Source organism: Amphibalanus amphitrite, unplaced genomic scaffold (assembly GCF_019059575.1).
Source record: "Amphibalanus amphitrite isolate SeventyFive unplaced genomic scaffold, NRLGWU_Aamphi_draft 001042F_arrow, whole genome shotgun sequence".
NCBI lineage: Eukaryota > Metazoa > Arthropoda > Thecostraca > Balanomorpha > Balanidae > Amphibalanus > Amphibalanus amphitrite.
The window spans coordinates 147,847-174,094 of NW_024882536.1; the positions used below are offsets into that span (position 1 = coordinate 147,847).

Consider the following 26,248-nt stretch of genomic DNA (forward strand, 5'->3'; position numbering starts at 1 on the left):
AGGCCTGAGACGGCTAGGTGACTAAACAGAATGGTCGGGAGCGTTTAGGCGACTGCCGCATCGTCAATAAAGCGTCAACGGGTCATATGACCCTGGCGCACAGTTGCATACATTACATAGCACATACTTTGTCGGCAGCGGATAATTTACAATTTATGAGCCGGATCCGAATGTATGAGTACGGACGAAGTTCCGCGTTCAGAGGCTGCTTTTGGAGCCACCCCCGGGCGCAGTCACGGGAGAGATCGCGTTAGGTGTGCGCCGTGCATGTCGACAGCCTAAGGCGCACCAGCTTACATACTGCCAGCATACTTTGCCCAGTGACATGCATTCAAATATATAAAGTTATGATATCTATAACGACGCTTACAATGAGCATATTTCAACGTAATTCATCCATGCCAGGTAGGACGCAAGACCGATATGTAAAATGTAATGTAAGGGTATGACGCATTCTACTAAAAGGTACACTTCAAGGCACTTGGTGTAAGGCATCCGATCCCTGGCAGGTATAGTGGTCCCCTCAGGGATATGGGGAAAGTAACAGGTGGGATCAAGAGCGGATTCGGCCAGGGATGGCAGAGGGACGGGGGCTATCACCAAACCGGGTTTTATTTACAGGGTGTCCCGAAATTGATGCGCGGTTGATGCTGCTTATGTTCTCCCTCCCTAGAGCTGAACGAATGTAATTTTTATTCAACCACCTCTGGCGCCACTGGCACCTGACTGGCCACCAGATCACCAGACCCCAGCGACTGACCTGACCTCGGCCGGTAGTGGGCGCGAGAGGCCATTCTTGTGCGCTGTGCACACAGGCAACGTGAAGAGACTGCATATCGCCAATAGCGAAAAAGCACAAACCGAACCACTACCGCGCGGTGGGGATGGCCTGGGGAGGTGCGACCCAAGCTTGGGCTGGCAGAGAACTGGACATCAACCTGACGACAATGGGGCACTGGGTGGCCCCGACCGATCAGGAAAGACACTCGAGGATCACACAGGTCGAGGGCGGAAGACTGCCTTGAGCCGAGTGACGAAGATCGTTATTGCAAAATCGACCTTCCTTTAAAAAGTACCATTCAACATAGGCGCTGGCAAGAAAACTGAGCGGCACCGCCCAGCATCCAAATCGGATCGACCATCCGCTGCACCGGTATCTGAAGACTACCCCGGAGCTGGAGTTTGAGGCCGCTCAACCTCGGGACGCAGTCCTGGCTCAAAGTGGTCCAGAGGTGCGGGCAGTTGGATTTCGCCAAGGTCACTCCACAACAACTGGGTTAGTTAGGACTGGAGATGCGTCCTTTTCAATGACGAGGCGCCCTTTTAGCTCTTCAAGTCCCTAACCATCAGAACGACCGGACCTGGGATAACAGCAACTCTTAGGTGTCCGCTGTCGAGACGGTGAAACATCCGCTGAAGATTCGCGCTTGGACGATAAGCTACAGAGGCCTCTCTAAGCTTCTCCAAGTGGCAAGTGCCGCGGGGGCAGACTCTGGCCGCTGATTATTGTCAGCGAGGTGCTGAAGAAGACTGCCGCGACTAAGACGTGGCGGAATAAGGAAAACGGTTCACAAACAAAAGCCAAACTTTTGACACACATGTTCAGGGCCATTTTCCAATAGGAAGGGTCTCTATAGCTCATCACACTAGGAAAACCCAGGACTGGCGCCGAGCGATGCTCCCAGGCCTCTGGGAGAAGGGGACATGGCCTGGCAACATTCCGGACCTGTCCCCGACCGAAAACCTCTGGAAGATGGTCAAACAACAGCTCAGCAAGCTACCACCGGCCAGCCCAGAGAAGACGCTGTGCCAGAACGCGTGAGCGGCATGGAGGAATGACAAAGCAACCACTCTCAAGTCTCAACAACAGGATACAGGGCATACCAGAGCATGAGGCAGTGTACTGTATACGACTGAATGGGATTAGAGTAGCAAATAAACAACGGCATGCATTCAAGTACTTTAAAAGTTATTGAAGATAACACAACCACCCATCAGTTTCGGGATATCTGTAGTTACATGCGATGGCATGGCGGTAATGACATATAGCGGGTCATCAAGGTAGCCACATAGCATTCATGATTCTAGCCACTGTCGCCGCCTCCCGGCCCACGAAAACAGCAGCAGTTTTATATTCAAATTTAGCATAGTAGACATGTGAGCGTACGCGGGGAAATGGACCTGTGGTCAAGCCCACGGATCTTGATTCGGGAGCGGAGGGAACTGAAGATCCACCTCTTCAGATGCTAGCATTTTTTGAATGAAATATGAATTCGTCATTTAGGAAAATAAAGTGAAAGTTGTTATCACTCTGTTTTAGGAATGCAATGTGATGTCAAAAATCTCAAGACAGTTTTATGCCGATATTGTCATGAAGCAGCCGTGATAATGGTTTCAAGCATGTTGCGTGACTTACATACCGAGCCACCCGGCCGCCAGCAGGGTTTCCGCGCGGCGGGGTGTGCTAGTGCTCCTTTAGGAGCATCCGTTCACCAGCGGCTGTCTGGTGGGGTGACCGTCAGCCAGGGACCGCGGATTCCGGGGGGCAGGGTGTGCAATTGCACACCCTGAAAATCCTGAGGGTGTGCAAACACCTATTTTTGCACACCCACAGTTCGTTGTGGGGGCCCATGCGGCCCTGGCGCTTGAGTGTCCCAAGCCGATTCTCGAGGGCCCCAGCGCGAGCCTGATGGTCCCGCACCGGTGCCTGAAGGCGTGAACAGGCTCTAGTGTTATCTCAGGGGTTATCTCAGAACCCCACCCACGCCATTTTTAGTGCTCCCACCGGCTCTTGAGGGCCCAGGCCGATGCCCGAGGGCCCCAAGTCGATGTCTAAAGGTCCCACGCCGGTGTCTGAGTACCTACATGGCTAGCTCAGGGATCCACGCCAGTTTCTGAGGGCCCTAACCGGCTCTTGAGGGCCCCTGCCCCCTGCCCTCCTTAACCTCCTCTTGGGGCCGATGCCTAAGGGTCCCGCATCAGCACCTGAAAGCCCCCACAGTTATCTCAGGGCCCCACCCCAGTTTCTGAAGGCCCTCACCGGCTCTTGAGGGGCCCTAGACCGATATCCAAGGACCTCTGGCCAATGCCCGGGGCGCAGGCCGATGCCCGAGGGCTCCAAGCCGTTACCCGAGGGCCTTACACAGCTATCTCAGGGTATAATGCCACTTTCCGAGGGCCCTAACTGGCTCTTGAAGGCCCCAGGCCGATTCCTGAGATACCTGAGATCCTGAACCTGTTTGTCAGTGAGTGAGTATGTGAGTTTGTCCAAGCTTTTTTGGACCTGGAGTCAAAATGGGTGGACCGATCGGGACGAAAGTGGGACCGTTTGATTCGTCTCCGGCGAGGTAAACTTTTGGTGCTGGCCTCGGTTCGCTCGGTGCTTCGTGGCACATGCTATTCCGCTTCAAAGTTTCGGTGACACGAAATTTTTTGTCAAGGCTACAGGTCAACCAGAGGTCACGGGCAAAGCCATACTGGCGGGACACATCGTTAACACCTTGAACCAGTTTCCAGTGGGGTCACCGTCTGCTAGGGGTGCAGGCTGCACGTGCTGGGGGCGGAAAACCGTTTTGACGTGAGGTCCTCTGGCTCAAAGAAATTTTAAGCTATCAACCTCAAAATCGGTTCAATGGTAGTCCCAGGCAAGGCCTCCAAAATAATGCACATTTGGTTGAGCTAAACTCTGTGGTGCATGAGCTATGCACGTGCAAGCCGATTGCACCCCTTCGTACGTTGCCACGCCTGCAGGGTAAACGGCAGCTCTAACTGGTTCAAAACTTGCAGGTCATAAGAAGAATACATTTGATCACGACATTCCGGCGAGATAATATCCGAGGGGTGCAAGCTGCGCGTGCGGGGGGCGGATAACGGTTTTGACGAGGGATCCTCTGATCCCGGGAAACGTCGATCTAGCGACACAAAAGTCGGTACACTGATAGAACTAGACACACGCTACATGATGTCATGAAAATGACTGCACTGGGGTGCCTGGGGCATGAACTATGCACGTGCAGTTAATTCATATCTTACTGTAGGTAGATATCCACACCAATCTCGCGTGCTTTCAAGCATTTTTGGGATGTTTCGGTTGGTTTCAGGTTCCTGGTTCAGTCCAAGCTCAGTCTGGGTTTCGGTGGTTTTGCCCGGTGTGTGCCCTCAGCACCGTTCCTCCAATTCTGGCCCAAGGCAACGCAAGAGCGCTGCCGGCATCTAGTTCTATGTACATGAGGTATTCCAGAGGCCGTTATGGGACCTTCAAAGACCGTGTGCGGTGCGCCGGTGACCCTAAGAATTGCCGGCGTTGGGTCTCAGGAGCTGGCGTGCGGCCTTTATGGGGCCCCAAAGCCAGCGTGTGGACCGTAGAGCAAAGGGGAAGCTAAGGGGGGCCGGAGGCCAGACCCCCATAGGTCATAGGGGCCAAATCGATGGGCCCAAACATCCCGCCGGCCGTGTTTTATTTTTAAACTAATTCATGTAATCCATGATAAAAAGAAGTGTGCCAACATCAACTGTGCAAAAGGTCTCTCTGAGGCCCGTAGGGGCCCTTGAAGGTCACTGTAAGCCTTTAGGGGCCTGCTTGGTAAAATCGGAGATCGATTTGGATCACGTTGCATGCATGCATGTGCATTTACTCTGCTCATGCATCTCCTGACCGTAAGATGCTCGCTCAGTCATCTTACGACCGTCAATTTTGAAGGTTTTCCCGCCCCGCTTCCTTAGAACCGGCTTATTCCGGAGCAGTGGCGGCGCTGACTTTTTGGAAGGGGCCCGGCGTGAGGTGGGGGGCCCAGTCGCCACATCTTGCACACCCTACGAGAATTTGAATCCGCGGTCCCTGCCGTCAGCCGCACCCACACGCTAGTGTTGTCAAGGATGCGGACCTTTCCGCCACGGGGATGACTAGGTCAGGTGTTTCCGAGTCCTCCCGTCACTGAGCGAGAGGTCCTCGGTATTGTGGGTACAAGGACGACAGAGAAAGGCCTGGTCGTAAGCAGGAGGATTTCGTCCCAGTCTTCGGCCGGGATGGTCGACGGCAGCGTTAGGCGGTATTAAGCAGGGCAGCGTTAGGCGGTATTAACCTGGGTGATAGATGGAATAAAGCGATGCTTACTATTGATACATAGGACCCCCCACCCCAATCCAACACTGCCCGAAAGTCTTCGGTACTTTGGGTAGTCTGCTACACAGCTACAGTCTATGCGCCCCCTTCACGCGTTCAATGTCCCCTGAGGAGCTGCGATTCCCCGCAATGCGCTGAGCAGAAGCCACCCACTCAGAGGGCCCCTCGGTGGCTCCAGGAGCCCGTTGCGCGCTCAAGGTCCATTCCGTAGCCCGGAAAGCTTGACGCCCGGTTAGGCCATCCAGTACTTAGAAGACCCTTGTTAACGTTCCGGGTGTGCTCAAAGGTCCCCTCACTGACAGAACTCAGAGGTTCCTTCGGTAGCTCAGAGGTCTCGCGCTCAGATGGCCCCGGGCCCAGATACGCGCTGATCAGAGGGTCGTTCAGTAGCTCGGGAAACTGCACCACGCTCACAGACGGGCCCCAACGCGTCTTCTAAAAGCCTTTTGGTAGCTTCGATGGGCCTGGCCTAGTGTTTTAAATAAACGACACAGGAATGCTTGGCACCGACGCTAGACACGGTGCCCGTATGAGAGGTCAGCCAATAAGCGATGCAGCCGGAAAGTAGATACCATGAAATCTAAATAAAAACAACTAACTCAAAAATGCCGATTCAATCAGGCTCATCTTCCAAAATTCCGGTTTCATCAACGCTTCATCGTAAAGACACCTATCGGAAATCGGAATCGGTAGACCTTAGCTGTTAGCAACCAGATTAGAATGATCCATTTTCAAAAGTGACATTTATTATCAATAGGTACTGGTAGGGTAGGTACCTAGTACCTACCTATTGCCCCCGCCGTTACGTCAAGAACTCAGAGACGGCAAATATTTAAACAGGTAAGACAGGTAAGACAGGTAAGGCAACGGGCAAAATATTTTTGAAACGGAAAATGTACCGAAGCCCCCTCCCCTCTCCTCCCCCAACCGCTTTATCTGGATCCCCCAGTTCCCTGTCGGCTGTCGCAATTCAACTAAATTCGACCATAATGGATGAATATTGGATGTAACTATCTACCTAGCCCCGGTCGGCGGTCCTCCAGGGGTCACAGACTAAAGATACATAGGCGCGGGAGCCGGGGGGGGGGGGGCAGTGGAGGCAGCTTGCCCCCCCCCCCCAACTCTGGGGCCGTGGGGGCGATGCCCCCACAGCTTTGAGACGGAATACCACACTTTTTTGTATATGTTTTCTTTTTTGTTGAAAAAGCCAAGGGATGAAAAATAAGTGGCCTAAAACCGGTGAGAAAACTAGATTTGGGGGTACCCTAGGTTGATCTCTATTATGGTGTGCCCCCCCCCCCCCCAAGTCTGAACGTAGTTCCCGCGCCCCTGTAAAGATAAGTTGAGATTAAATGTAGATAACAATACGCAACATTTTCACCGTTCAGGAATCCGCAAATCTAAATTCACACTGATATAATTTATAATATAGATAAGCGATTCGTGAGAACGTATCAAAGTCCAAATCAATCATGATTTGCGGGAAGGCAAGGCGGGAAGGTAGCGCTAGCGCAATCTCAAGGTCACAGAAGTTCAAACGAGGAATGCTCAACAACTCCACCGTAGTTTCATAAATCAAGGCGAGGGAGATAGAAAAACTGGAATTTAGTGATGCACATAACGTTGATTCAATCAAAATAAATTGATGACTTTGACGCTGCAAAGTCGCCAGCCATCTTGATTCGCCATAATGATAATCAAACATAACGATTCGCGGAACGCCGGAGACCGGACCGTAACACGCGACGTGACGACGTCGAGCCCACTGCCAGTGCACCATGGAAAAACGAATGCAAGTACTCACCGTTTAATTTGTCTATCGACCGGTCAGCAACACTTTGGTCTGCACAGTCCACGAATGCGTATCCACCGCGCTTCACCAACACACCAGTGCAATTTAGACCATGTTCCTGGAAAAGCTGGCGTAGATTCGCTTCCGTAGCGTCGGCCGGCAGGTTACCAACGTACAACTTGCTCATTATTGAAAGCTAGGTCAGATTTCACTTGAAAGGCAAAGGACGTGAAGGAAAGGACGATAGGCCGGGCTATGGAAGGGTAAATGGTATGGAAACGAGCGCACGCGGCCCCAACGCCCTCTCACTCGCGACGCTTGTCCAGGAATGGCAGCATTTTTTCACGGCCAGTCACACTGAACGCTGATTGGCTGCCGTCAAGTCACGTGACAATGCCGCTTCCCGGCTCGGTTTCGCCGGCTCGCCGCTAGAGCCGCGCGGCGGTCTGCGGCCGGGCGCTTTGCGGCTCGAGCCCGAGACTCGAGAATGAGAGTTATTGATAGGTAATTGAAATAGTTAGAGGCACCCGTTCCATGAGCTCTTTTACTTACACGCGACATTGCTTATGCTAAAGTAAAGAAACTCGGATACAGACGAGGAGGTGAATGAAGCGGGTGTCCGACCCGATCCGAAGTCTGAACGGTTCCTCGTGCTTCCCTCGCCCCTGGCGAGGTGCCGTTCCAACAGATGTTTGAAGCTCGGGGACGGGCTTCAAACATCAAACCCTTGATGGACACTGTCACTGGCAGCTGTCACCGGGCCTTCCCTTCCTTTCCGGCCTTCATACTTGATTCTTCTTCCTTCATCCCGTACTGAAAACCGGAGAAGACCGTTCCGAACCTGTCCCGACTCGCGTAACCGTAACGTTCGACCGGCTGGATAGTGGCTAGTTGCCTGTAGGGCCCCACCTCATGTGGGGACATCAAGAGGACATTGGGAACCTCATAGGCATACTTAGTCCTTTGGGCCAGCTAAGGTCCTCAGAATGAGAAACCCACGTCATGACGCAGCCATCCAAAGATTTGCACGAGTTTTCACAGAGCTTTGAGCGAGTGGTTCTCCAAACCGGTGTAGGACCGAGGACGCCGGACGGTGTCCTAGACTGGTGTGGGTCCTCCGACACCAGTGGGACCCTCACTCTCCTCAGAGGCTGGTGAAGGCCCTCAAAGGCTTGCCAAGTGGCCAGACGTTAGCAAAGGCAGGCGGATGTGGTTCTCAAAGCCTCAAAGGTCGACGCGAGGTCCTCAGACGCCGGTGAGAGCAGTTTAGGGCCCCCAAAGGCCCTTAACTGCTAAAGTTGAGCCCTTTAGAGCTTAGTGGGGCTCCTTTGGATGTGTTCGGCCCTCGAGGGCTCTGTGGGTCCGCACCAGCTGGGGCTTGGCGTATCGTCGGCGAGACAGGGGACAAACGAGAAGTGGATTGTTTTTTTTTTTTCGCTGGATCTAAACGTTCGTGCTCAGCACCAGCGACTGCTAAATTTCCAACAAACTCCCAATACTCAGTCCATTTTCTCCCGGTCCATTCTTCATCCCGTTCCGCACACTTAATTCACTTTTTGAATTGATGCCTACTGACTGTAGATATTCACCTGTACGCACATTTGACGGGAGTCGGTAAAGACCCGTGGCCTGAAAACTTGACCTTGTCATACGCTAACAAGAAAAGTTCATGTCAGTGTAGACGAGAGGTGGAAATGAAGAAAATAGTTTATCGAAAAACGAAGTGAAGGCAGTCTCTGACGAACTAGTCGGCCGCGTCCCGAGCGTCCCGGCCGGGTCCACGTCCCTGTCCCGCTCTGCTGGGCCCCCGGCGACCACAGACAGTCCCCGGCCCGCTCTGCTGGGGTCCCCGGCGACCAGACAGTCCCCCAGCCCACTGCGCTGGGGTCCCCGACTCGGCACTGGCCGGCGGCCGCAGACCAGGCAGCCACTCTGTGCGTGCGTGCGTGTATTTATACAGGCAGTCCGTGCGGTATCTACAAAACAGCCCGCGTCCCCTCGCGCCGCCAGGGATTGTCCGGCCCGCGTCCACTGGCCACCGACGCCGCCCACTTTGTACTCTGTAGAATATATGTTGTGGATAACAGACAGGCACGCACACAGACCTGAACCGGCGGAGGGCTGCACAGCCGCGCGGGCCGGCCGACCAGCCGCAGTGAAAGACCGCCGGGCGGGCGTCTCTGGCGGCGCGCCCGGCTCGGAGCGGCTGGCCGGCCGCCGCGCCCCTCGCCGTCACCGGCCGCCAGCGCGGCGCGTCACCAATTCAGACACATACACACAGACACGGCCCGAATGGAGTCATCACACACCGCGGGAGAACGGACGACGCCCGCGCCCACCATCGAGCCGATTGAATAAATTACGCAAACTCAACGGAAAACATGATCAGCGGCCGACGAGTAAAACAAATAATCATATATATGGGTAAAGCCTGCCTGTGGCCGGCGGCCGCGGCGCGTCACAGCGGGTACAGCTGAATTGGGGCGGGGCCGGGCGCGCGCACCCCGCCCCCGTCACACACAGTATCACCGGGAGGCCGGCCGGCGCGGCGCTAGCAGGTCATGTTGAACCGCTCCCGGCGGAGCAGCATCTCCACGTCTCGGTCGAGTCGGACCAGGCGCGCCGGTCCGTCGGCCGGCCGCAGCGCCCAGCCGGCCACCGTCTGGCAGACCAGCTCGGCGGCGTCCTCCGGCGAGCCGACCTCGAGCAGCTGCAGCTCGGGCCGCTCGCGCAGCACGGCCTCCTCCGAGCAGGCCAGGTGGGCGGCCAGCGCTGACAGCGTCACGTAGCGGACGGCCGGCGCCGGCTGAGAGTCGTTCAGCCGCCGGTAGATGGCAGGCAGCGCCGCCTCGGCCATGTCAAACGTCAAGTTGGCGTCGTCCGCGCGCGGGGTGAAGGCGGGAGCGCCGTCAGAGAGCAGCATACCGCTCGGCCACGGCTCTGTAGGAGATAGAGGGGGAGCGTCAGCGGAGAGAGGAAGAGAGCGGCGGGCAGGGCAGCGTCCGCGCCCGGAGAGGGAGATGGGAAACGGCAGCCCAGCAGCAGGCGGTACCTATGCAAACGCGGGACAGCCCCGGGTCGGTGGTACACAGACAGCTCTGGGTCGGTGGTACACAACCCCCGGTCAGTGATGTACAGACAGCTCTGGGTCGGTGGTGTACAGACAGCGCTCTCATGGATCGGTGGTACACAACCCCACGTCAGTGGTGCACAGACAGCTCTGGGTCGGTGGTGTAATAGTCGACTACAGAATGATGTTCCATTCCTCAGAAGCTATCAGTTGACCGGAGCGCTAAGTTGTGCCGTTTATTACGCAATTAAGCGTGTGGATTGTGAGCATTGGGACAAAGCCATAAATTATGAACTTAGCCCGTGTGATGCGGCACAGCCTACCACTCCAGGCAAATAATTGCATGTGAAAAGTGGAACATCATTCTGTAGTCGACTATACAGACAGCTCTGGGTCGGTGGTGTACAGACAGCTCTGGGTCGGTGGTGTACAGACAGCTCTGGGTCGGTGGTGTACAGACAGCTCTGGGTCGGTACACAGACAGCTCTGGGTCGGTGGTGTACAGACAGCTCTGGGTCGGTACACAGACAGCTCTGGGTCGGTGGTGTACAGACAGCTCTGGGTCGGTGGTGTACAGACAGCTCTGGGTCGGTGGTGTACATACAGACAGCTCTGGGTCGGTGGTGTACAGACAGCTCTGGGTCGGTGGTGTACAGACAGCTCTGGGTCGGTGGTTTACAGACAGCTCTGGGTCGGTGGTGTACAGACAGCTCTGGGTCGATGGTGTACATACAGACAGCTCTGGGTCGATGGTGTACATACAGCTCTGGGTCGGTGGTGTACATACAGCTCTGGGTCGGTGGTACATAGACAGCTCTGGGTCGGTGGTTACGAGCGAGCGAGCGCAGCGAGCGAAGTGAGTCTTTTCAATATAACGGAAAAATCTCAGTATGAGCGGCCCGGCCCGGCCCGGCCTGTAACGCTTTTGAGAGGCTTATATCTCAGCAACCGCTGGACCGATTGGCCTGCGGTCTTTTTTGTTGGGTAGCCCCATCCCTTCTACCCCGTAATTGACTACTTTTGATACATCTCAGTGACCGTCGTGGCACGTGCCACGTGAAAAGTCAAGGGTGTTCAAGCTGTTTTGCAAAAGTAGTGATTTTGAGAGGCTCATATCTCAGCAGCCGCTTGGGCGATTGACTTGCGGTAATTTTTGTAGGGTAGCAGCATCCCTTCTACCCAAAATAGGATACTCTCGATTAGTGGTGTCAATCGGAACTTGAATCTTCGGAATTCCGATTTTGTCCAATGTCCAATTCGGAATTCGGTTGGACAATGATTCAGATGTATTCGAATAAGGTCCACAATAAACGTGGCTTTTCACTCATTCACGTCTTATGTAGAGCAGAAAGGGAAGCTGGAACACAAGACACTACGGCCACTCTCATTCTTACACATACGCATGCACGCGGGCGCGCGCGAGCGCGACACCAAAACACTGAAGCTCACAACGACATAGCAAATCGCTTCGCTTCAGCCCGAAAAGATGGAATGCCGGGCTCAATGCGCGAGTTATTAATGAGTGACATTCCGCGATAACAGAGTCGCCGCCTGCCTGCCTCAACTCGGATTGTTGGTAGGGTATAAAGATCAGCCCGTCTGGTGTCATGATTGTGCCGCTGACGCGCTCGCGGTCCAAAAGTCTGGAGTATGGCGTCCGGCTGGCCTGACCTTATTGTCCGATCGACAGCGCACATTGTATGGTAGGCCACAAGCTGCTTAGCCGTGAGCCAGCGAAGCTGCGATATTGCGTCAGAAATGTGGTCACATCGCCGCTTTCCTGTCACAACACGTGCACAGAAGTTGATGATTTTCTGCACACGGTGGAGTTGGGTCTCAGTACATGATCCATATACAGACATGCAGTACCGCACAATGGATAACACGAGTGCCTGTACAATGCCCTTCACGACAGAACTGGGTATAACGTGGCGTGCATGGTTCAGGGCAATCAGGATCCCAGCGCATTTACGGGACATGGCGTCAATGTGGGCTTCAAAGTTGAGATGCCGATCAACTATCACGCCGAGGTTCTTAACTACCCTAGAATCGGGAATAGCATTTCCACAGAACTCAAGTGTAACAGGAGGCAGATCACGCAACATCGACGGAGTCCCAAGCACCAGCATCTGGGTCTTGCTCGCGTTCACTTTCATGCCGTTGTGACAAAACCATTGAAATACAGTAACTAGCGTCTCTTCCATACGGACGATGAGCTGGTGTAAGTCACGCTTCTTGCCTGTGATAAGCAGCTGCGTGTCGTCTGCGTATTGTACGACGCTGACATTGTCTGGCACATGTAAGCTTAGGTCATTGGCGAAAAGCATATACAAAATACAGCTCAACGCGCCTCCTTGGTACACACCGATAACATTGTTTTTGGTGTTAGAGAGCATCACATTTCCATTAGCACACCGTACCTGCACCTGCTGCGAGTGATCGGCCAAATAGTCTCGGAACCATGTGGTGGTGATACCGTAAAGGTGCAGCTTTTCCAAAAGTTTGTCATGAGAAATAACATCAAAGCATTTTGACAAATCAAGTAACACCAAAATACATATCTGCCCACTGTCCATAGCGCGAAGTGCCAGGTCAGTCACTGCATGACAGCAGGCTTTGGACAACTTTGGACAATCGCTTGCTACACCTCAACATTTTTATAAAGGAATCGTGTTTAACATTGATTGGCTATTAGAAAGCTCAGCTTTCGATATGATTACCACTTTTGAGCTGGTAACGATACATTAAAAGCAAATTAAATAACGGTGTGAGTGTAAATTACTGCGTAGATGTCGGACATCTTTGGACAAATGGCTGGCTTGGACATTTTTGGGCGGACGGTCGACGTAAGTATTGGACATTGGACTGACATTGGACATATGTTTTCTGAAATTGACATCACTACTCTCGATGCATGTGGGTCACCCCCAGTGCACGTGCAAAATACAGCAATAAGAGGTGCCAAATTTGTTCCCATTTCAGTAACTCGGTAATTACTGGGGCGATTTTGCTGAAACTTGGCATACAGGTAGGCACCAACCAGGCAATGCATTTCCATGTGTTGCGGTTAGGGTGCTACTGCACGTGCGCACGTGCAGGGGACGTTTCCAGATCTCGAGAACGGCTGGGCCGATTGCGCTCAAATTTGGTACACGGTTGGGGACCAGTTAGTAGGGTGCCGTGCAAGTCATTTTGGACCCCGTTTGTACGTGCGCACGTGCAGAATGCCGCTTCCAGATCTCAGGAACGGCTGGGCCGATTGCGTTCAAATTTGGCACACCGCTAGCGACCAGTTAGAAGGGTGCTTTGCAAAAGCCCGTTGGAAGCACCCTCTCGGCTCTCGCCCTTCCGCACGTGCAGGGCTCACTATCTCGCTCGCTCGTTCTTCGCCCAAAAGGCGTTTTACTGGTGTAAAGACAGCTCTGGGTCGGTGTAGACAGCTCTGGGTCGGTGGTACACAGACAGCTCTGGGTCGGTGGTGTACAGACAGCTCTGGGTCGGTGGTGTACATACAGACAGCTCTGGGTCTGTGGTACACAGACAGCTCTGGGTCGGTGGTGTACAGACAGCTCTGGGTCGGTGGTGTACAGACAGCTCTGGGTCGGTACACAGACAGCTCTGGGTCGGTGGTGTACAGACAGCTCTGGGTCGGTGGTACACCGACAGCTCTGGGTCGGTGGTGTACATACAGACAGCTCTGGGTCGGTGGTGTACTGACAGCTCTGGGTCGGTGGTGTACAGACAGCTCTGGGTCGGTGGGTACACAGACAGCTCTGGGTCGGTGGTTTACAGACAGCTCTGGGTCGGTGGTACACAGACAGCTCTGGGTCGGTGGTGTACAGACAGCTCTGGGTCGGTACACAGACAGCTTTGGGTCGGTGGTGTACAGACAGCTCTGGGTCGGTGCCCGGTGGTGTAAAGACAGCTCTGGGTCGGTGGTGTACAGACAGCTCTGGGTCGGTGGTGTACAGACAGCTCTGGGTCGGTGGTGTACAGACAGCTCTGGGTCGGTGGTGTATATACAGACAGCTCTGGGTCGGTGGTGCAGACAGCTCTGGGTCGGTGGTGTACAGACAGCTCTGGGTCGATGGTGTACATACAGACAGCTCTGGGTCGGTGGTGTACAGACAGCTCTGGGTCGGTGGTGTACAGACAGCTCTGGGTCGGTGGTGTACAGACAGCTCTGGGTCGGTGGTGTACAGACAGCTCTGGGTCGATGGTGTACATACAGACAGCTCTGGGTCGGTGGTGTACAGACAGCTCTGGGTCGGTGGTGTACAGACAGCTCTGGGTCGGTGGTGTACAGACAGCTCTGGGTCGGTGGTGTACAGACAGCTCTGGGTCGGTGGTGTACAGACAGCTCTGGGTCGGTGGTGTACAGACAGACAGCTCCGGGTTCGCGGAGAAGACACGGACACTAGGGACAGACCACCCGACGACAGCCCGCGCCCGGTCCACCGCTAAGATGATACGCCCGCGTAGCGCTGTGTCTGAGCGCCTGACGCGTGCCACTGCTGCAGGCGCTGCGGCACTCGAGCTCCCCCGCTACCGCCTGACAGCCACGCGGCGGCTCTTCCCGTATAGAGCCGGGGCGGCATGGAATCAGCTTCCACGAGATGCCACCGGGTCCGCATCGCGGCGAAGCCGGGTGATCAACTGTTTTGATTAGTAGATCATGTGTACGTAACTGTATTTTAAGCCATCTCACTCACCTTTTTACCCTGTATTTTTATTATGTCGATGTGTTATGCTTCCTTGTCGACGCACCTGTATCATGTAAAATGACTGGGCCATAATAGCCACATGTGGATAAGCCCTCAATATACGATACGATACGATACGATACGAAGATTTTGAGCCGAAAGGTGAACGCCTCACTGGTAGATGGTGACACAGTCCCGGGTCCAGCGTGACCTCTGATCAGTAGCCAGCTCAGCAGTGCAGTTCCAAAATTGTATTTTGGCTTGGGAGTCAGAGGGGAAATATATCGCCAAAACATCGGATGGGAGCGAAAAATTAACGGTCGGGCAGGGCCCCAAAAGAGTGGAAAAGGATCAAAACTATACATGTCTATACAATTGTGGTAGGATGTAGGATGTAAAGTGACCATCTACACAAATATTTTTCATTGTAGAATTGGGTGCGGAGAATGGTCTAAGAAGTTAGAGGTGAGGGTGAAAAATGATTTTCATTTGGATGTCGTTTCCCATGCAAATGAACGAATTTTGGGACACAGCTGGCCAGCTGGTCCGGAAACAACACAGATCAAACGGTGTGAGCTCTCCTGGCCTGGAACTCACTGTCACCGCGTCACCGGTAGCATACCTTATCCAGTGGACCACAAGGACCACGAGTCAGTAGGGTTAGGGTCAAGGCTTCTGATTCTACTACACGCAGTGAATGCCATAGTAAACATATTGCTGGCTACGCTACGATCATTCGTAACTCAGCGAAAAGGCAAAGAGAGACGGTCAGCTGATGGTGCGACTCACCGAGCGCCTGGCAGGCGACAAAGTGCCAGCCGGAGCCGGTCGACCCCTCCAGGTCCTCCACGTGTCCGTGCAGCAGGCGCTTCATCACCGGCATGTTGGCGCACTGCTCCAGCGGGCTGATGCCTGGGCGGCGGGGGGGGGGGGGGTATCAGACACCGATCAACACTGCTCCAGCGGGCTGGCACCTGGGTAGTGTTTCACGGCACTGTGTTGCAGCGCGCTGCGCGCAGCGGTGTGTTGAATTTCCATGGAAACATCAACAAATTCGGACGCTCGCAACGCTGAAGGGTGGAGCCGAATTCGTCTCAAACGCCGCACCAATACAGCAGCGGGCTGCAGCGTCGGGCCGTGAAACACCGCCCTGAGCGGAACGGGGCGGATGGGGAGGCGGTTTATCACAAAAGTCCTTCCAACCCGGGCTCTTGGTCGCCCGCAAGCCGGCGAAGCAGAAGGACGCGAATATCCAACCGATACTGGACAGGGCACTCCCCAAACTGGGCACTGGGCAGTAATCGCCACGCCATGTGTGGATCGCCCATGATCGTAAATACAATACAATACAAACGGGACCGCGAATATCACAATTTCCACAGACATAGTACACACTACACAGCGAACAACTCGACCGTTTAAAAATCACAAACTTTTCAAGGAGCAGCGCTGCCGACGACAGCATATCAGAGCCTTGCGGGCCAGCCTGGCCACCAGACACGCTCAGACACCCATCTCCACCCTTACATCGGCCCTCAAACAACTGCCACCGCCCTGCGCCCGGCCACCACCCTGCGCCCGGCCTACTACCGCCCTCCGCCTGTCCCAGGTCACCCGTCCCCTACCACCGCCCTGCGCCCGGCCACCGCCCTGCGCCCGTCCCAGGTCGCCCGGCCCGGGTCCACGCCCAACCACCGCCCTACGCCCGTCCCAGCTCGGCCCCCTACCACCGCCCTGCGCCCGTCCCAGGTCCGCGCCCTACCACCGCCCTCCGCCCGTCCCAGGTCGCCCGTCCCCTACCACCGCCCTACGCCGGGCCCAGGTCGGCCCCCTGCGCCCGTCCCAGGTCGGCCGTCCCCTACCACCACCCTGCGCCCGTCCCCTACCACCACCCTGCGCCCGTCCCAGGTCGCCCGTCCCCTACCACCACCCTGCACCCGTCCCAGGTCGCCCGTCCCCTACCACCACCCTGCGCCCGTCCCAGGTCGCCCGTCCCCTACCACCGCCCTGCGCCCGTCCCAGGTCGGCCGTCCCCTACCACCACCCTGCGCCCGTCCCAGGTCGCCCGTCCCCTACCACCGCCCTGCGCCCGTCCCAGGTCCGCCCGTCCCCTACCACCGCCCTGCGCCCGTCCCAGGTCGGCCGTCCCCTACCACCGCCCTGCGCCCGTCCCAGGTCGCCCGTCCCCTACCGGCGTAGGTGGGTAGCCGCGGGTCGGATCCGTACGCCAGCAGCAGCCGCACCAGCTCCGGGTGGTTGTTCTCCACAGCCTCGTGCAGCGGCCTGTGGGGCAGATGGGCACAGTGAATGGTCTGTCGGAGGGAGGGTGGGCACACAGTGAGCGGTCTGTGTGTGTGTGGGGGGGGGGGAGATAGGTGGTCAGCGGTCTGTGAGGGTAGATGGGCCGTCAGCGGTCTGTGTGTGTGTGTGGGGGGGGGGGGATGGACCGTCAGCGGTCGGTAGGAGGTGAGCATACAATCAGCGGTCTGTGGGGGGGGGGGGGGGAGATGGGCCGTCAGCGGTCGGTAGGAGGTGAGCACACAGTCAGCGGTCAGTGTGGGGGGGGGAGATGGGCCGTCAGCGGTCGGTAGGAGGTGAGCACACAGTCAGCGGTCTGGGGGGGGGGGGGGAGATGGGCCGTCAGCGGTCGGTAGGAGGTGAGCACACAGTCAGCGGTCTGTGGGGGGGGGGGGAGATGGGCCGTCAGCGGTCGGTAGGAGGTGAGCACACAGTCATTGGTCTGTCAGCGGAGATGACCAGTCGGTGGGTTGTAGGGGAGAGTGGGGTAAGATGCCCAGGGTGGGAAAGACGCCCCACCCCCTCTAGCGGCAGAACAAAGAATCGAACCTGGAAATTAACGTTTTTGGCGTAAAGCGGAAGCCTGCCTTGTTAATTGCTCCAAAATTTGCCAATGTCAGTCAGACAACGGTTGGCTGGTGATTGCATGTTTTTATTTGCTGCTTTCAAAAAATATTTTGGTGTTAAAACATTGTAAATATCAAAGAAGGTAGATAATTTTTGCGTCCCTTGCTATAGTCGTGATACATTAATATGTGTGTACTTTGTCCCAACCAGTTTGTTTTAGGATGTAGTTTTAGGGCTAACAAATTGTACTGATTAAATGTTAATTCGGTACCTTGGGGAAAGATGCCCCCTGCCCTGATGGGGACAGACGCCCCCCTAAATCCGTACGTTATCCTTCAAGCAGCCCGTCGAATCATTTATTACATACTTGTGGTGAGAGACAAAAGCCGATCTGGGACTATTGAGAGCCGAATACGGTCGGGAGCTCCCCATGCCGGTCTCTCGGCCCACACAGCGACTTTTTGGGCGGCATCTGACTCTGAGAGCCCTGGAGACGGCCTCTGTGGGCCCCATTATTAACTCCAAGGCCCCTCACGACATCCTTTGAGGGCTCCCACGCTCAGTGTCCTGAAATTGATTTTTCGGAGAGTGTGATTGAAGCCGCAAGGACGTCACTATTTCAAAAGGACGTCGATATCGGTGCGGAGCCTAAGCCACTGAAAATCCCTTACCTAAATCTCTTAAAATTAGCGATTTTCACTGGCAATGTTGACTAATAGCACCTCAAGGCATCTCAAATGATCATATATATGTAGACACAAAGTAATGCCAGTTTACCCCTAGTACAATACAAAATTAAATCATTCACCACAAACACCAAAACAACACTTTGAAGATGTCTAGTTCTTGTCCATGATCGTACACAACAGTCAACAACAAATATGCTTCAACAAAAATCAACCCAAGAGCCAGCGGCTATCACTAAATATTGACGTCATAAGAGGGACATTATATCGAGCAAGAGGACTGACGTAAAAAACAGACGTCCAAACAAAGAGGTGGAAAACAGTTCGGAAAATTAATTTCCATAGCTTCCTGTTATGAAATTCAATTAAGAAAACTCCAAGTTGGACGCTGAATTTTTCTTGGCTGGAAAAAATGTGAAATCATTATGCACTTTTCAGTTTTGTACCGACGTCGATTAAATGGGAATGACAAGGTCAATCGACGTCCCCAACATTGCGTGTATTTTTTAAGCCAAGGACGACATACTTGAATTAATACTGTTGAAATTCGGTAACTTTATTTTAATTCAAACAAATAAACACTAAACTTTTTCCCCAACCACTATCAACATATGCAAAATTAACTACTTTTGAAGGACATGTTCCAGGGGCAGCGCTACCCCGTTACTGTGACCTTCTGAGGGGAAAAAATAATTAAATATGTTACAGTAGTTTGATACAAAAGGTATGTTGCGTGCTTATAGATAAATGTCGAAGTAATATATTCGCATGATAAATTTTTATCTATACACTCCACAGTTACTAAAACTGAAAAGTGGAAAACGATGTCCTCAGATCCCTCTATTCCGACATCTTTTCTCCTTCATATGGCAGCTATTACCTTCATATGGTAAAAGAAAACCTATCCATATCTGACGCACAGAAAACGAACATAAAACCGCGTTGTTTACTGTTGCGGCAGTTGGCCAGCGGTGTAGGCAAGGGGAGTTGAGTGTAAGTGGGTTTGTGAGGACTTAGGATATATTTGTTGTCATTTTGCATAGCCGTGTTTTTAGGCTACAGAGGTGATATTTCTTTTTGTTAGTTTGCTTTTGGTGTTCGATATACCTGCCGACTTTTATCCCGATCCGTAAAAAAATGTCAGGGACGTCGTTTGGCTTTCCGGGACGTCACAAAGAGAATCTGTTAAGGTGTGGGTTTCCACCCAAATTCACGAAAATCAGGACACTGCCCACGCTGGCTCCACGGGCCGCGCTGGCATCTTAGGTCCCCACTATGGGCTTGAGGGCCCTCAAGACTCATGAAGACCTATAAGGGCCCCACAACGTTCTCCGAATGCCACCACGGAGGCTTGTTTGGTCGCGCTGGACTCCGGTGGCCCTAACAATGACCTCTGAACTCTGAAGCCCCTCACGACTACTTTTGAGGGCCCTTACGATGGCGTTTAGTGTTTACTGCAGGCTCGAAGGGACTACTGATTCGTTCAGGCAATTCACGTGCCCATTTATGTCACTTATAGTGCAGAGGGGCATCTTACCCAACGCCAGGGGGCGTCTTTCCCACCCTTTGGGGTAAGATGCCCCCTTTCAGTTCTTCGAGAAAGTGCTTAATAGCAAAAAAAATTATCATATTTCAAGCACGAAAGAGTGATATTTTATGGAGAAAAATGATGTCGGCTTCCGTTGAAACTACAAGTTTTTGCTTTCCAGTGGTCATTTTCGAATAATATATGACATAACAAACCCCTGGGCATCTTTCCCCACTCTCCCCTATGTAGGGGTAAATGGGCACGTCAGCACCTAACAGTACCTACGAAGGGGGAGATTGGCACACTTGACGGGCGAACGCACCAGGAAAACAGATCACAACATGAGACATTGTTACAATTATAAGTGAAAAGCGAGTCCAGAAGCAAAAACCAGCAATGCCTGATGAAAAAGGCTGGTTCAGATGCAAAGAACAACACCAACCTGTAGCTGACTTATTGTATTTATTATTGTATATTATTGCCCAATCAAGAAAGGCGACACAAAATAGAGAATCATAATTAACAACTTCTGATGCGTACTAGCAGCAGGTTGCAATTTACACAATTATTTGTTTGTTACTTGGGGCTTTAGGGCACGCCGACTACTGTCATGTTGTGCCAAATTTTACACAAGAGTTTCGGACTGTGCTAAGTTAGAAGAGGTGGTCCTATTTGCCTGGCGGGCATCGCTCCATTTCACCACGGCATATCATTCACTCCTGTTTTAGGTCAGCACACGTCCGGACATACATCTCAGTGGGCACAAAAGCGAATGAATACATGAACGAAAGGATAAAACAGCCCCCTGACCACGGCCTACATATATCGGAACCACGGACTGTATCCCACGGCTCTGGCCGTACACGCCAGACTACACGCCGCTCGCTCGCTGGTGGGACGCAGCGAATGCCCATCCCACTCTGTTGCTTCTGCCCCTGGTGCTGACGCCCCCCTGGTAGTAACCGCCCCCGACACCACCCCTGCCGCTGTTCGCCTTGAGACCGCAGTTGACGCCCGGCCTGGTACTGCACCTAGCGCCACCCCTCACTGTTCCCCCGGTACGTCCGCACCTGCCGCCTCCCCCGGTACGGCACCTGACGTCCCCTGGTACCGCACCTGACCCTACTCCTCCCCACAATACCGCACCTGACGTCCCCTGGTACCGCTCCTTACCATACCCCTCCTCTGCAGGTAGGTAGCTCACCTGCAGCCGCCCCTGCCGCTGTTCTCCATGAGACCGCCGTTGACGCCCCCTGATACTGCACCTGACGCCGCCCCTGCCACTGCTGCCTCCCCGGTGCCGCACCTGACGCCGCCCCTGGCGCTGCTGCCTCCCCCCGGTAGCTCACCTGACGCCGCCCCTGGCGCTGACATTGACGTCCGCTCCGTAGAGCAGCAGCGTCTTGGCCACGTCCAGGTGACCGCGCGCGCACGCCTCGTGCAGCGGAGTGAAGGAGGCGTTGTCGCGGCAGTCGGTGGCGTCCTCGCCCGTTTCCAGCAGGTAGATGACGGCGTCCTGTGCAGCCGGGGACGTCAGAACACACCGCCAACACACAGACCGGGCGGGCCAGAACGACCCAACCATATACAGCAGACGGGGCGCCGGTACACAGTGATTAATGTGTCACCATAGTTATCCAAAGCACGAGTTTGACTACTGATTCCCATCAAAGCGTAAAATGTAGAGCAGACCGTTAACATTCAAGTGTAAGCAGAAGTAGCGGCCCCAGCGGCCGCTGGCGGTGTCTGCGCGCTCTCACCAGGTAGCCCAGTTTGGCGGCGCGCAGCAGGGCCGTCTCGCCGGCGCTCTTGTTGAGCACCCAGGAGCGAATCTCGGCGGCCAGCTCGGGCGAGCGGGTCGGGTCGGCGCCCATCCGAGGACCGCACACCTGCGGAGCGCACATGGGCGGACGGTCAGATACGACAGGCGGTTAGATACGGGAGTGAGGCATGGCAGATGGTCAGCTACGGGAGTCGTATAGGGTGGCCAGATACGATCAGATGCAACAAAAGATCAGTAGCAACAAGTCTGAGACGGTCACATAATGGTAGACGGTTGGATACAACAGTCAGATACGGCCTACGGTGAGATACGGCGGATGATCACGGGCCAGACCAACCATCAGTCTTACAATGACCACCACCAGACTGCAGATCAGTCACAAAGATCAAGGGCGCCGGGCAGTGGATTCACAAGACTTGACAGACGCAATTTACAGACACAGTACAGACAAGGACCGACAAAGGTCAAACAATATACAGATACAGACAGACACACAAAGTAGAGACACAGATTATAGACACAATATACAGCCACACACACACACAGACACGGGCAGACACAGACCGACACGCTGCCAGCGAGGGCCGGCCGTCCCGTCCACTCACCGGACGGAGCTTCTTGTTGCGCGGCACCACAGAGTCCGTGTCCGTCTCCTTCTTCCGCTTCTTCTTCAGCATGAAGTCGAAGCCGGAGCGGTTCTTGGTGCGCCGCTTCTTGACGCGGCGGCCGCGCGCCGGCACCACGCTGGCCGGCGGCGTCTCGAGCGACTGCTCGGCCGGCGCCGGGCTCTCCGGCAGGCGCGCGGCCGCGGCCGCCGAGCGGCGCGCCGCCGCCGCCGCCGCCGGCGCCTTGGCCGGCCGGCGGTGGTTGCGCAGCTGACTGATCTCGTCCAGCGACACGCCGAACACCTGGTGCAGCAGCTCCTTCTCGGTGATCTGGGCGCGCGCGCCGCGCGTGCGCGAGTCGAGCACCACGGCCGGCGCGGCGCCGTCCGCCAGCGGCGAGTCGGCCAGCTCGCGCGCGAACCGCTCGACGGTGGCGCGAGGGAAGAGCAGCGCCGCCGGCACCGGCTGCTGGCCTGGCCGCGGCGTGTCCAGCAACGAGGGCGCCGCGTAGTGCAGCACCTCGCTGCGCCGGCTGTACAGCGCGCCCATCCGCCGCTCCACCTGACGATCCGTGATGCTCTTGTACTTCTTCACCAGCGAGTTGACGATGGGCTCGGGCGCCGCTGAGGGCCCGTTGGTGGTGGCCGGTGAGCGGTCACCGCCGCCGCCCGGCAGCTGCTTGTTCACCGCCGCCAGCAGACGGGCCTCGATGATGTCGACGCGCGTTTTGCGCTGCGCGCGCAGCACAAAGCGCTGACTGGGCGGGGCGGGCGCGTCCTCACCGCTGGAGGCCATCACCTTGGCGCAGATGAGGTCGACGCTCTTCTGAGAGGCGGACCTGTGCCGCTCGCGGCGTCCGCCCTCCTCCTGACTGAAGCGCGCCGAATTCTTCCTGTCGGCGGTCGGCGCCGCCTCGGCTCGATTCGGAGTGCGCGCCGGCGTCGGCGTCGATCGGGCCTCCTTGCGCGGCGTGCCCTTGCGCGTCGGCGTGCCGGGCGCCTCGGCGGGCACCGACTTCCGCTGCAGCTTGGGCACGAGCCGCGGCGGCACTCGACAAATACCCGTCTTCCATGCGAAGAAGCGTTCCTGCCAGCCCTCAGCCCAGGCGTCCGCCACGGCAGAGGCCGAGAAACGCTCCCGAGCGAAGCGCGCGCGCGGCCGCTGGCGAGTCAGCACCTCGGCCACCCGCTCGAGCACCTCTCGGTAGTCCTGCGGATAGTGGTGGATGATGTCGAGCTCGTCACGCTCCTCGTGCGGCGGCAGGAGCACGTCCAGGATGGACGGTATTGTCCGCGACTCGGTCGAGTCCCTCCTCCGTGAGCCACTGCCGCTGGAGCCGGCGGCGCCGCCGTCCCGCCTCGCGTCCCCGTCCCCGCCGGCTGACGGCGCCGCCGGCGGCGGCTTTTGTACACTGTCGGCGACCGCCTCCGACTCGGACACACTGCACTTGGCCCTGGACCCGTCACCGGCCTCGTCCTCCGAGCTCCGCGCCGGCTTGACCGCTTTCGTTGCACTCGCCCCCGCCTTCCCAGTTCGGCCCGCGCGCGCGCCCCGCGCCACCGAGCCGTCCCGTGAGCCCTTCTCACTGGCGTTAGAGCCATCCCTGAGCCGAAGCGTCCTGGTTGAGTCACGGGCGGCGTCCCCCGCCCCACCGTCCGCACTGTCCGCCGAGTCCGTCCGCGCGCCGACCGCCTTCCGCCGGCGCAGTTTCCGGCGACCTCCGCGGCCGTCGTCCGAGTCCTTTTCGTCGTTGCGCTTGGCCCTGCTCGAGTTCCTGGTGCGCGGCGCGTCCGTGCCGCTCGCCGAGCCGTTCGAGTCCGACTCGACGTCCTCCTTTCGTTTCCGCCTGGTGGGCGCCGGCAGTCCGTCCTCAAACACCAGCCGTTTGGCGGCGCGCCGCGAGCGCGTGCGGCCGTCCCTGCGGCGCGAGCCGGCGCTGCGCGTCACGCGCCGCTCGGGCCGGCCGGCGCGGCGGGTCCTCAGCCGGCGCTCCGACGGCGCGTCGCTGTCGCTGCTCTGGCTGCTGTCCGACTGCTGCAGGGGACGGCGGTGGCGCAGCGGACGGCGCGCCGGCCGCGGCTCGCTGTCGCTGCTGTCGCTGGACACGGCACGCCGACCGCGGCGCCGGGCCGGCCGCCGAGCGTCGGCCGCGCCGCTGTCACTGTCCGACGACTGGACGGCGCGCCGGCCACGGCGGCGCGGTACCTCCGACTCGTCACTGCTCTCGCTCGAGTCCTGCGACTCGGAGGAGTCGGAGGAGCTCTTGGACTCGTCGCCCGACTGAGAGAGCTCGAACTCACTGCCGCTCTTCTCCGGTTTGGGCTCGACTTTAGCCTTCGACACGGGCGGAGTGACTCCGTTGCTCGTACTCTCTGGCGCCGAGTTCGCCGTGGTCTGATTTTCCTCGGCGTCCGGTTCAGTTTTGACCACTGGCTGCGGGGAGGGCGCCTTGGGCGGCGGCGGCGGCGGCGGCGGCTCCAGCGTCTCGGGCTCCGGCTCCTCTGCCGGCTCCGCCTTCCCGCTGGTCACCTCCTGGAGCTTGCTGACGATCTTGGTGCGCGTCACCCGCTTGCTCTTGACCAGCTTCTGGTTGGACTCGATGTTTTCGGCCAGCGAGTTGCACACACTGCCCCAGAAGTCGCTGTCCAGGCCGTCCCCGAACACGTCGACGAGCGGCCGCTCGGGCGGCGGCTCCACCTTGGCGCGCGCTGACACCTTGTGCGACAGCACGGGCACCTCGCCGTCCGAGCCGCTGTCGAAGTCGAACACCGACTTGTTGGACTCTGTCGACGTCGACTGGCGGACCGGCGGCGGCGGCGGCGGCGGCGCTGACGCCGAGGGTGACTTCATCTCGGCCTTGGTGCGGACGCGGGCGGCGGCCGCCGCCGACTGGCTGCTTGGCACCTGGCGGATCTGCCGCTCGTAGCGCGACAGCTGGCCCTCTAGACAGCGCTCCTGCTCGGGCGTCATGAACGGGCCCTGGGCGCGACGGAACTCCACCGGCGCGCCGGCCACGTGCAGCGACGGCGGCGTCCGGCCACCGCGCGGCGACACCGAGCCCGTGGACGGACGGCGCGCTACCTTCCGCGGCTCGGGCGGCCGGGCCTGGCCCAGAGGGTCCGCCGGCGGCCGGGATTGGCCCAGAGGGTCCGCCGGAGGCCGGGATTGGCCCAGCGGGTCAGCCGGCGGCCGCGCCTGCCCCATTGCGTTTACTGGCGCTGCCGGAGCTGGCCGCGCCTGCCCCATTGCGTTTACTGGTGCTGCCGGAGCTGGCCGCACCTGTCCCATTGCGTCCGGCGCCGTCGGCGGTCGGGCTTGTCCCAGTCCGTCTGGCGGTCGCGCCTGCCCCTGTACGTCCGGCCGCGCCTGCCCCCGTACGTCCGGCCGCGCCTGCCCCTGTACGTCCGGCCGCGCTGTTGACGGTGGCCGCACCTGCCCCAGAGAGTCTACCGGCGCCGCCACCGACTCGTTGATGAAGCTGGTCACGCTGTTGTAGATATCCAGCTCTCCGGCGCAGGCGGGGGAGCGCGCTGCCGGCGCCGGCGGCGGCAGCGGCTGCACGTGTTTCTCGGGCGACGTGGCCGCCTTCATGTTTGGGAAGAGCAGCGCCAGGTCCTGCGGCGAGTGGCCGGCCGTGCCGCCGTTCAGGCCGTTCCGCAGCAGCTCCTCCAGGCTGCTGGCCTCGGCCAGGTCCTCCGAGGGCTGCCGGTGGCGCGGCCGGCCCTCGGACGAGTCGCGCCGCGCTGCCTTGCTCGGCCGGTCGAGGGACGGGTCCGGCGGCCGTTTGCCGCCGGCCGGGCCCGACTGGGAGGTCAGCGGACCGTTCTGCGGACCCCAGGGAGTGGGCAGCGGCCGCGGCGCTGGACGACTGGGCTGGACGGGCCGCGCGAACGGCCCGACCGCCGGCGCCGGCGGCTGGCCGGACCGGGGCGCCGCCCCGTTCACCGGCGACCATCCGTGCGGCGGCCGCGGCGGTCCCGGGTGGCGCTGGACACCCCACTGCTGCGCAGCCGCCGGCTGCTGCTGCTGCTGCTGCACCGGACGCTGCCACTGCTGCTGCTGCTGCTGCTGCTGGTGTTGTTGTTGCTGCTGCT

The 26,248-nt window shown here is 57.3% G+C and overlaps 2 protein-coding genes across 2 annotated transcripts in view; both read right to left on the reverse strand.

The window, feature by feature from the left end:
- Positions 1-7,250, reverse strand: part of LOC122369499 (insulin-like growth factor 2 mRNA-binding protein 1) — a 54,076-nt gene extending 46,826 nt beyond the window's left edge. The window contains exon 1 of the mRNA XM_043344291.1: positions 6,927-7,250. Coding sequence (XP_043200226.1) covers positions 6,927-7,101 — 175 coding nt within the window. The 5' untranslated portion in view covers positions 7,102-7,250. The remainder of the gene's footprint in view (positions 1-6,926) is intronic.
- Positions 7,251-8,849: 1,599 nt separating this feature from the next.
- Positions 8,850-26,246, reverse strand: LOC122369501 (serine/arginine repetitive matrix protein 2-like). Its single transcript, XM_043344293.1, has 6 exons — positions 22,155-26,246; positions 21,527-21,655; positions 21,116-21,282; positions 16,879-16,970; positions 15,477-15,599; positions 8,850-9,854 (listed from the first exon to the last, which is right to left on the reverse strand). Exons 1-6 carry the CDS (start codon positions 25,743-25,745, stop codon positions 9,466-9,468), a joined length of 4,491 nt encoding a protein of 1,496 aa, XP_043200228.1. The 5' UTR covers positions 25,746-26,246; the 3' UTR covers positions 8,850-9,465.
- Between the last annotated feature and the right edge of the window lie 2 nt (positions 26,247-26,248).

What these genes read in the sequence shown, in the direction of transcription:
- LOC122369501 (XM_043344293.1), bottom strand. Translation starts at nt 25,745, where the DNA reads ATGAAGGCGGCCACGTCGCCCGAGAAACACGTGCAGCCGCTGCCGCCG. An exon ending in CCGCCAAACTGGGCTACCTG is followed by an intron (nt 21,283 to 21,526) that starts GTGAGAGCGCGC and finishes CCGGCTGCACAG; the next exon opens with GACGCCGTCATCTACCTGCT. An exon ending in AGCGCCAGGGGCGGCGTCAG is followed by an intron (nt 16,971 to 21,115) that starts GTGAGCTACCGG and finishes TCTGCCCCACAG; the next exon opens with GCCGCTGCACGAGGCTGTGG.